Consider the following 11,223-nt stretch of genomic DNA (forward strand, 5'->3'; position numbering starts at 1 on the left):
TAACAGTGCGGTCTAGTACAAAGCCTTGCTGACTCATACAAGTAATTCTAAGGAACTTGGGTTTCTAATTTGTATTTGCATAGCCTGGTGGCTTTATCTGAGCGCCTTCTTACGGGGGGACACAAAAAAGGTTAATTTGGTACCATGATGTGGTTAGTCGAAGCTTGAGAGTCTTTCGGTCATCTGTCTAGGAATTTCTTTCTTTTTACGATTCCTTTTTTACGCCAAGTAAAGGTTTATGGGAACTGTTTTCAGGTGAAATCTGTTAATTTAAAATTAGGTGTAATAAACCCTGTAAAATGCTAACCGTCATAGGGTCAACCGAAGGTCATGGAAAATTGTTCGGGTCTTCCATCGTTTCGCAATGGAGCAATACTTCACGAAAATGGCTTTTTTCTATTTTATCGCCAAAATCGTGGCAACACTCGAGAATAGTAATAATACTTGGGCAAACTCTACACTAGTTTCTTCAATATCGACTGTTTATATTAATAGCTGAATTTTCGAATAGTTTTTGCCATCGAAACACTCTACGGGATAATCTATACCTCCTGAAGAATGTCAGATATTCGAGAGTGACTGTTGAGCTCTCTTTAGGTCAAACGTTTAAATTACTCGCATCGTAAAAAGTTGCATAATTTGGTGTTTATTCAAATGTTGCCTTAAAGGTTGACATATAAATATGTTCTACAGCTTGATAGATGAATACCGTTTTCCACCGGTCGTACCAGGGCAAGGTTAAGGTGTGCTTAAGTTTAATTAGCCATGAGTTAATAAAGATTCCTTTACACTGGCCCAATTTTAAGGGATGAATCTTTGAAGAGTTCTAAGATAAAAAGTTCATATTAATATCAGTGTGCAACGACTAAGTTCTCGAGATACACAGTAATAAAGTTAAAATCTTAATTTCGTTTTTTGCTTATATTTTTGGACAATAACGCGATATTTTGTCGAAATTTTGCTTGCTGGGAAAATTGATGATGGGAAACTAAACTATAGATACAGTGACATAATTGAATTTAAATACCATAACTTTTTTATGTTGTAACTTTCGGTCTTCTATGGTAGGGGGAGGTACAGTGACATGTCCAATTAGAAGATTTTTAAAAACGCCCTGTATGTTGAAAGTGAAGCAAATTAGACGTGAAACCGTTGTACCATATAATGTCGCTTGGAAATCGAACTTGAGATAGATCCCATAAATCCATCCAAAATGTGTGTCGTACTTTATACTTTGTGTATTTTTTACTTTTTTTGAAATATGCAGGATAAATCTTAAGTAGGGATTTTCCTTCTAAAGTGAAAAAAATCTCAAGAAACTAAGCAAAAACTTCATGTAACATTTTTTCGAAATCTTAAAAACTACTGAAATATGCTCGAATTGAAGTTTTAATAAATAACAAAACTTTTAATTATTATTCACTCCAGGACTACAAAGGTGTTCGAAATTGTCATCATTGGTTTCATTTACACAAATTGTCGCTCGCTTTATCCACTACTCTGAATGTATATGCTTTAGAAGAGATCTTTTTTGCTTTAATTATTTCTGCGGTGTTTTCTATCCGTTCATGCAACTCTGTCATTATGCTAATTTCAGTCGTAAAAACTAAATTTTTCATATAACCCCTCCACAGATAAAAATCACACGGATTTAAGTCTCGCGATCTCACGGGCCATATTATTGGGGCATTACTACCTATACGCCAGCTAAAAAATTGATTATTTAAGAAGTTCTATACTTTTTTACTTGTTTTTGTTTTTGATATTGTGAAAAAATATTACATAAAGATTTTGCTTAACTTTTTGAGGCCTGTGTGGTGTTAAATGAAAAACTCCTACTTAAGATTGTCCCCCTGTATTATTTTATTTTGAGTTCCGCTGTTCCAATCGAATATTTTCATACCTTCGGATAGTTGCAGTAGTACCCGAATTTAATTTGCAGAATTCATAATTTTAGTAATAATTAATGAAATTAACCGAATAAGGAAACCTTCAATGGTGCATACATCTCCTTAACCAATGTTTAAGTATGTAGGAACAAAATTGTCAAATAACTCAGCTAAGTACACTGCATTTTATCACTATCTCCCAATAAATCTACGTGTAACCTTGGAATATCAAAGCTCTGAAGCATAAGTTGATGTTTACTTTAACTATTAATAAGCCGCAGAATAAACCATAAACTTTCCTATCATGTAGTTTTTTTTTAAAAGCAATTTATTTTTATTTATTACTATTCAAATAATTTTCCTCTGATGGAGCTGCCCTTCCCCCAAGTCCTTATCTCTCGCATACGTTAAATAGAATTCACAAAAATCCCTATGAAATTTTGTTCTCGAGGTAGGGATGCACCTAGTGTGCCATGCGTATTTGATTTAAGTGTATGTCTTTCTTAAAGATTTTTGTTAATATTAACGAATCAGAAAAAAAAATGGACTTCTTTTATATATCGATATAATGTTGCAAAAATAAAATAAATTGAGTGATGTTTTCAGATTTTATCTAAATTGAATAAAGAATAACAGTTTTTTTTATTGTAGTTCAAATAGTGATCCGCCTTCGCCAGAAGATGCTCCGCCCCATCCGTACGCCAAACGGCATTTGGCCAGCTGATCCACGGTAATCATTGCCCGGCCCTATAAGCCGGGCACCGAGACTATGTCGACGGAGATGCGTTCTCCGAACGTATCCGTCACTCCCATCAACATGGAATACGTGCCTCCGTCGCAGCTGACCAACGGCGGACGAGAAACGGGTGGAATTAGCACTGTGATAAGCACCACGGGGGGCGTGGTGAAGCAAGTGGGCGTGACTGAGCCTCCCAGAACTCGAAGCGCGCCACACCCCGCCCTCGTTCTGACCAATGGCGTTGGTGACATTGACGGACCGGATGCCGAATTGGCTAGAATAGATTTTCAATCTGTAAATATGAGGAGTAAAAAGAACAAGCAGGAAGAGTTGCCAAGACCGATGAGTTGGGAAGGGGAATTGAGCGATGGGGAAAGAGATGGTAGGTTGTGTTTATGATAGTTGAGAAGTTTACAAATGTTGGAAAAACCACACAAACTTTGAATAACTTTCAACGCTAGGCTTAAAGATAAACTTAAGTAAAAATACCCACACACAAAAAGTTTACTTACTGTCACTTACAAGAGAAAGGTTGCAAGATTAAAGTTAGGTACCCAAGATACAAATTTGAGGAAATAAAAAAAATGAGCAGAATTTTATGCAGAATTCGTTGCCACTTTCAAGTTTGAGAATCCTTAAGTTACGTTAAGTTCTTTTCGTAAAATGTCATTTCCGATTTGTATGTAAAATGCATATCTGTCAGACCTTTTAGGGAGGCTTTATTATTATTGTTATCATTATCCATATTATTATTATTGTTATTATTGTTATTAATATTGTTATTATTATATTGTTGTTGCGTAGGAATGTGCATAGATGAAAGCAGTGAACCGGCGCATCTTCCTGAAAACTTGTCGCTTTCCGCCTCGAAGCAGGTTACTACATTCGACCTAAAAGATAGTCCAATTTTGAGGTTGAAACAACCTCCTGTTAGCAGTTATTCGTTGCATAGTACGCCGTCGAATTCGCCGTTATTGAACCAACGACATCCAGGACCTGGAGTGCCTATCATTAGTCATAAGGTGAGAAATTATCCATGATATTTTCAGCCCAAGTTCTTACGACAATATCATTTGTAGGATCTCATGCAAAAAGCATTAAACGTGCCGCCAACTCCTAGTCCTGATTCCGCCATTCATTCCGCTTACTCGGTATTTAGTTCTCCAAATCAAAGCCCTTTAACCCAGCGTCATGTCACTTTGACACCTAATCTGAGCAGGAACAACTCGGATGCTTCCCATTCAAGCTGTTGTAGCTATTCTAGCGTTTCCGTCTCAGTTTCACCCACACAGCAGTTCTCGCCCACCCACAGTCCTATACAGGTAAGTGTATCAATTGGCTGATTAACTAATCGGGATTAGATGAACGATCGTTGCATAATTTCTAAAGTGTGAAGAAATTGCGAATTCGTTCGTTAGTGAGCAAATGTGCAACATAACGAAAAGCGATCTGAACGACTGACCTAGAATAATAGAAACGGTTTTGTAGATTAAGAATCTTGATGTATTATTATCCAAATGATCAGTCGCATTTGGTCGTAAAATCAAGAGGAATTCATTCATTTAGGTTTTAAGAGTTGGTAGGAAAATTAGGACAGTCACTTTGTGCTCCGAGATTCTTACATTGTAAGTTCGGCACACCTTAAGAACCAACACTTGCAATTAATTCTGTTCCATAATTTCCAATTTTTTTTCAAAAATAAAAATCAGACATCGTTTTCTATAGTATGCTCATTTTTTGAACTTGCCTCATTTTGAACTTTAATAAAAATAAAATGTCGTTTAGAAATTGGTTCGACTTGTTTCTAAAATGCTCGCTTTCTTAAAAAAGATTATTTTTGTTGCATTTATTTTATTAATCAATTAAAAATAATTCATACCGTATCGAAGCACTTTTTGTCCTCTGTGATTGGTGCTATCAGATTTAAAATGTCATCTTTCATATTTCAGTAGCCATTATGATCTTTTTTATAAATACGGCCCTGGATTTTTTCAATCGAATTCCGAACGTTCTTTTTATAAATGTAAATAAAGTATTAACTTTTATCAATCCAGGTCTAGGCCACTCACTTCTAAGACAATTGAAGTATGTGAAATGAATATTTTCAAATCAAGGCTTTATTGCCAGGAATTAGCAATCATGCTAAAATCAAACCCAAACAATAGAAATATTTTCCGATCTAGTGGTAATTTCACAAATTTAAATGCAGTATTTTACTTTACTTCAAATTATTTAATTTTGCCCTAATTAACCGAATTTTTTATTATTCAAATAATCGAGATACATATGCTTAAACTTGAACAACAGTGACCGTGTATTTGGAAACTTTAGTAAAAAAACTAAAAAAGAATGAAGCTGGATATTGTAATTTTTAAATTATCTATTGCATGCCTCCTAATTTACACGTCTCTTAATTTATAAAAATTACGTTACGTACAATGATGGTTTCTTTTAATCTATAATGGTCAATGAAACTATTTAAATTTAAAAAAAAAAGATTTTTTTCAATTCTATAAGTCTCTTTTTGCTCGTCGTCGGTGTTTTTTAATTGTTTGTTGTTGTTTTTAGTTGTTTGCCTAATTTGCTTAGAAATTATACCTTGTTGCAATAGTAGTTGTGTTTAATTAAAAACTGCCATTAAGAAAAGTAAATATCTTAAAATGGCGATATTTTCACATCAACGCAATAAATAAAAAAATCAACAAAAGGCATCCCGTGGCATCAATCCAACAATTTACCAAACATCGAAAAAAATTTAAGATCTCTAACATTCCTTAAATTCTCGGTAAAATATTGCAAATGTTTAGCTAGCTGTAAATTAATACTCTGTACACAAAATTTACCATCCTAGTCAAGTTATACAAGGAGAATGCATTGTAGAAAAATATCCGAAACGATGACGCTGTCCACCTTAGTTGGTAGACAAAGTTAGACTTATTGGCCGACTCGGTTCATTTGCCGCTTAGTTTACTAATTTAATCCGGTGTTTCAGGGACACTTTGGTGATACAGATGTAGTTAAATGGGGGAAAAGTTGCATAATTTAAAGAATAACGCAACGGTAAAAAATATTTTAAATTATTTATAAATTTTGAGTTAAAAAAATTATTGTATTTTCAATTTTTATTTGCAAAATATTAATAAAGCTCTTAAACATTTTTTAAAATCTGAAGTTGCTATACACAAATTAATTTGTAATGAAAAGCTTTCGAAAAGTAATAAAAATATCCAGAACACAATTCAGAAAAAGTAAAGTTTAAGATAATTCCAGAATAGTGAAATGTTATGTCATAAATTGATCATAAATTGTCATGAGAACGCGAATCTTTGGTTTTAAATAGGCTTCTATTACGAAAAAAATCAGCAGGAAATATTACAAGAGTTCTGTCACCATACCACCATCAAGGATACCACCATACACGCAAGTCTAGGTAGTCGATCGCTTTAAACTATGCCGCCGATCACATAAAAAGTTGTCGGTTGAATATACATAGGAAAAAAATAAAACGGCAGTGTCCGACGATAAAAACCAACTATTAGACACAAGGTTGTTCCGATTTTTTGCACCCGTTCGTCCATTTTTTTCTCTCAACCTATTTTGCATATAAGTTGCTTTAGGTGCGGCGCGGTCACTCATGAGAAATGGAATGCAGACCACAACTTTTATACAGGGTGGGCAGGTGAGGTACGCGCGGCTTCCTCTAAGTCAAGGCAGACACCTGACAATTTTTGTACGCGAATAGTTAGCAATAACAAGATAACATTAGTTCTTGATAGTAAAACTCAAAAATTGTTTATTTGTGTTTAGTAGAAACAAGGGTCATTAGGAAATAGCTCAGTGATTAGTCTAAATAGAATGTTCACGCTCGAGAGCACATCTCGATCTATTAGACACATTAATGCAAATTTGTTATTTCCTTTTATTAATTTACGTTTAAGTACAGTTAGTATCTTATATTATAAGCTCACTCTAGACTGATCAAGACTTTTCACAGGGCCGTCATATACATAATTCACTACACAGCAGTCCCTTGCACCAAGGTGTTCTATATCGCAGTCTTCCGGAAGATTCGTCTTCTCTACAGTCTCAATTTGACCAGAAGTATGACCATGATCCTAGCGGTAGTTCGATTGATGATGCAGACGACAAGTCAGGGTTGTTGCATGCCGCTTTACCGGCTCAGCCGGGGATCTCTAGGTACTTACACAGAATATTTCTTTCATATATGAAAAAAATCCTACATAGAAATGCGGTTATCGAAATCTTACACCGAATAGTTTCCTCCTCTGTTAAACTGTCCGTTTGAGGAATGCAATTATTGAAAAATTACATTACAGTGGTAATTGCCCGCTAGCGATCGACAATTACCCACTAGACTGATAATTGCACTATAGACGGCCTGCAGGCTGGTTATTGAATCATGGATTGAAATATATATAACACAAGTTTTCTTGACATTTTATATTAATTTCTTCTCAGTACCCTAGATAAATCTATTCTTGGTAATCGCTATGTGTAGAAAAATGATTTTCAAAAGTATCGGAGAATGGCAGAAAAGAGTGCTGAAAATAGAAATTTGCGACCAGGTGTTGCAATTCTTTTTTTGTTAGTTTCTTCAATTATCTGCTTTATTTTGTGGCTATTTACACTGTTTCATGCTATATCCATCTGTAACAATCAATTGCAATCAATGGTTTAACCGCAAAGCAGATTTACTTGCAAATTTCCATTTTGTAAATGTATTATTTACTTCATACTCATGGCACCTACTCCTGCGTGAAGACCAAAAAATCTAAATTTAAATTTTTCCGTGATTTTTCCGTGATTTCCCCGTAAGAAGCTAAGAAGAGAATTTCACAATAGTATGTCATTAATTTAAGGATATTGCGACAAAGTTGTCTTGCTGTATAATTCACGCATTATCCGGTTAGTAAATAGTGCGGGATTGTTGTAAAGGTATATACAATTCTCCACATAGCAGGTTGTGGCTAGACAATGACGTTTTAATGTTACCCCCTAAAATTTATCGATTAATTCAGGATTACCCCCCTATAATCCGTCAGTCCATAAGCTGACTTAAGTCTATTTAGCTTAAATTGACAATTTTGCATATAGAAGTGTTAATTTAAGCCCCCCTAGACTTAAGCTTCTCTTTTGGACTTATGGAAAACATGGGGATTACTGTTAAATGAAATTTTACTTCAGGCAGCAGCTCATCAATAGTCCCTGCCCAATTTGCGGCGATAAGATCTCCGGCTTTCATTACGGCATATTTAGTTGCGAATCTTGTAAAGGTTTTTTTAAGAGAACTGTGCAAAATAGGTGAGTCCCACTCTAATTTACGACGATTCATTTACTAATAAACAATATATTTTTCAGGAAAAACTATGTGTGTTTGAGGGGTGCTCAATGTCCCGTAACTGTGGCGACAAGGAAAAAATGTCCGGCTTGTCGATTTGATAAATGTCTGCAGTGCGGAATGAAGCTTGAAGGTGCGATATTACATTTGTTTTAGTGTTTGTGGCAATATTTTATTTTTAGCGATAAGAGAAGATCGGACTAGGGGCGGTCGGTCCACTTATCAGTGCTCATACTCACTGCCGCCTTCATTGGCCTCACAGACTGAATTAAGGGCTAGTAGCACAGATTTAAGGTAGATATTTATAATGTCGCTATAATTTCTTTAATAAGCTCCTTGTTCTATAGGCAAGGTTTAGGAGATCACCATCCAGGATTTACGATAAAATTGGAACCCCAAGATGGGGTTCTCTCCTATCACAAAAGGAGTAGCTGGTTGCCTGGTTCGAAAGGTGTCCCTCCATTATTACAAGTAAGTTCAGTTGTTATATTTAGAAATTCATGAATTGACGGATACTAGTCAGTTTATTTATTAGTCTTTGAATAATTGCAATGTTGTATAGTTAATGCGGTTTCATGTATGAAAAACTTCTAATAACAATTGGCCTACGTGGCCCGAATCCTACCCTCTTGCTAATCTAAAAGATACCTTTGTAAAACGTTGAATTTTTGACATAAATCACCCTAGTACCTCATAAAAGAAGTTCCTCCGGGAACTGCATTGATTAATTATATATATAAAAACGAAACTGTTGGACAAAATAGGACAAACATAGTTTGAAAATGATTTCCAATCCTTTATTTATAGCTCCTGGAGGTTACAAGATATTTTATCTACATTTGGGGTGAGGACTACTATTAAGAATATACATGATAGGACATCTAAGCTGAAATTAAAAGCCTACCGGTTGATAGTTGCTCTGGGACATAATATTGTCCGAAAAATGAATGGGGCCTGACCCAAAAATAATGATCTCCGACAGCTCCAACTGAGATGCTATATCAGTATATCTCTAGGAGTAGTATTTACCCGAAATTTGAATAAAATATCTTATAAACTTTAGAAATTGTAAAGCAAAAATTCAGAACGATTTTCAGATTTTAGTGCATTGTCAGTAACGAACCATGTGCGGACATGTGTATGTAGGATTTTTTTACCTTTTCGGATGTAGAATCTGCATTGTAATTCTCCGAACAACATTTTGCAACGCCTTACATACCATAATTGTATTTGTAACTTATTTCTTAAAGGAAATAATGGACGTGGAGCATCTTTGGCACTACAACGAAATGGAACTGAATAAACTGAGTACCGAAGGCCATCTGGGCAAAGAGGGAGCCACCGGAGCTGTTCACAATTTGTCCAACCATCCCCTGTTGGCCGGCACCGCTTTGGCTGGTTCGGCAGACACGAATCCTGACTTTGTGGCCAATCTGTGCAATATTGCCGATCACAGGCTCTACAAAATCGTCAAATGGTGCAAAAGTCTTCCATTATTTAAGAATATTTCGGTAAGCATCTCTTTAAAAGTTCAGTTTAAGTTTTTAGGATATTTAAGAGAAACTAAACTGATAAGTGAAGTTGTTTTTTGTTTATTCGTAAAGTACTCGGTAGTATTGTACCGGCTAAAAAAAGATGATTTAACTCAGCACTAGGACACGGACAATTGCCTTAATTTCCCCGAATTCATATTTCTATACCGGCTGACAATAGAATGTGGGTGTACTCTGTAACTTTTTTATATTTCTTGTCAAAATTTTAGATTTGAACGACTTAGACAAAAAAACATTACGACTTTTTTTGAATAATTTTCAGTGTTGTCCAGTTTGGTCGGAAATAACCCTAACTTTTGATTTTTAAACGCGGCAACCTATATTTTTTGGCATTCTTGCATTTAGCAGATCATTTTATCTACGATACCATACGGATACGGACCATTTTTGAAATTTTCAGAGAATTACGTTATCTTATTTATTTTAAGAGTGTTTTAGCGGTGTCTTTAATTTTTAAAGTATTTTGAAAGTTTTACTATTTTGCCGCCAAAATGTGTAAAAAAAATGGGAAAAACCCCGCATTTTAATAAAACCAACGTTTACAGATCGATGATCAAATCTGCCTCTTAATCAACTCGTGGTGTGAACTACTGCTCTTTTCTTGCTGCTTCCGTTCGATGTCGACGCCTGGGGAGATCCGGGTGTCTTTGGGAAAGAGCATAACTTTGCCACAGGCACGGGACATGGGCATGCAAGCGTGCATAGAGCGCATGCTCAACTTCACCGAACAACTGAGAAGACTGAAAGTGGACCAGTACGAGTATGTAGCGATGAAGGTTATCCTTCTTCTAACGTCAGGTTAGTGTGCAGAATAATTTATAAATCTGGCTGTTTATGTTATTCGCTATTGAGGAAACCAAGCGTATGCAATTAAACATGTTGCTGGTTACTCTTCATTGTTTTCTTGTCGTTAGTCGATGTTGCCAAATAACCAGTTTTTTATGTTTGCCGTTTGCTGTTTGGGGCATAACTAATACGGGAAATATTGGTCATAGAAAGACAAATAACACATAGATAGATAACATTCAAAAGTCGGAATATTTTTTCAGTGGACTGCATTAAGAGAGAACTAAAAACAAATATATTTTTACATATTTACTTATAAGTTTTAAATAAAAACGTCGCTTTCCTTATTTCATATTTGCACCTTCATCCGAGATTCAGTACGCCTGATATTAAAAAAATGACAACCTCGAGAAATAATATTCAATGAAAACTCAAAAACAGCTGTGCAGAATTAATTGCTCAAAATGCACTATGCTTGATTGGATTCTCAATGACTACGAATTCTGTACGGCTACCTCGTTCTACACTACGTAGCATGTGTGTTTGTATCATCGCGCGTAGATGACCCATGTTACCAGTGGCGTAATCATTTCATACACCACAACAGTAACGTAGAATCTACGTAATAGCGCAAGCAGCGGCAACAGCAAAATTTATAAAACAGAGCTTCAACTAGACAATGTATAATCTTGTGAGGGGTTTGCAGACACTTCGGAACTCCGCGAGGCCGAGAAAGTGCGAGTATCTCAAGAGAAGGCCCTTAAGGCTTTGCAGGATTACACTTTATCGCACTATCCCGAAAGCCCTGCCAAATTCGGAGAGTTGTTATTGCGGATACCGGAGTTACAGCGAACGTGTCAGGTACAGATTTATCGTTACTAAATAATTAAGTATTAA

At 35.6% G+C, this 11,223-nt stretch overlaps 1 protein-coding gene across 3 annotated transcripts in view; it reads left to right on the plus strand.

The window, feature by feature from the left end:
- The window catches only part of Hr39 (Nuclear hormone receptor FTZ-F1 beta), a 37,487-nt gene that overhangs the window by 21,296 nt on the left and 4,968 nt on the right, over positions 1 to 11,223 (plus strand). For all 3 annotated transcript variants that reach the window (XM_066406999.1, XM_066407001.1, XM_066407000.1), the window contains 11 exons: positions 2,541 to 3,010; positions 3,433 to 3,650; positions 3,708 to 3,950; positions 6,623 to 6,825; positions 7,834 to 7,950; positions 8,008 to 8,120; positions 8,170 to 8,281; positions 8,335 to 8,458; positions 9,238 to 9,498; positions 10,086 to 10,338; positions 11,033 to 11,187. In XM_066406999.1, the coding sequence (XP_066263096.1) occupies positions 2,659 to 3,010; positions 3,433 to 3,650; positions 3,708 to 3,950; positions 6,623 to 6,825; positions 7,834 to 7,950; positions 8,008 to 8,120; positions 8,170 to 8,281; positions 8,335 to 8,458; positions 9,238 to 9,498; positions 10,086 to 10,338; positions 11,033 to 11,187 (2,151 nt within the window). In that variant the 5' untranslated portion in view covers positions 2,541 to 2,658. The remainder of the gene's footprint in view (positions 1 to 2,540; positions 3,011 to 3,432; positions 3,651 to 3,707; positions 3,951 to 6,622; positions 6,826 to 7,833; positions 7,951 to 8,007; positions 8,121 to 8,169; positions 8,282 to 8,334; positions 8,459 to 9,237; positions 9,499 to 10,085; positions 10,339 to 11,032; positions 11,188 to 11,223) is intronic.

Source organism: Euwallacea similis, chromosome 3, assembly GCF_039881205.1.
Source record: "Euwallacea similis isolate ESF13 chromosome 3, ESF131.1, whole genome shotgun sequence".
Taxonomy (NCBI): Eukaryota; Metazoa; Arthropoda; class Insecta; order Coleoptera; family Curculionidae; genus Euwallacea; species Euwallacea similis.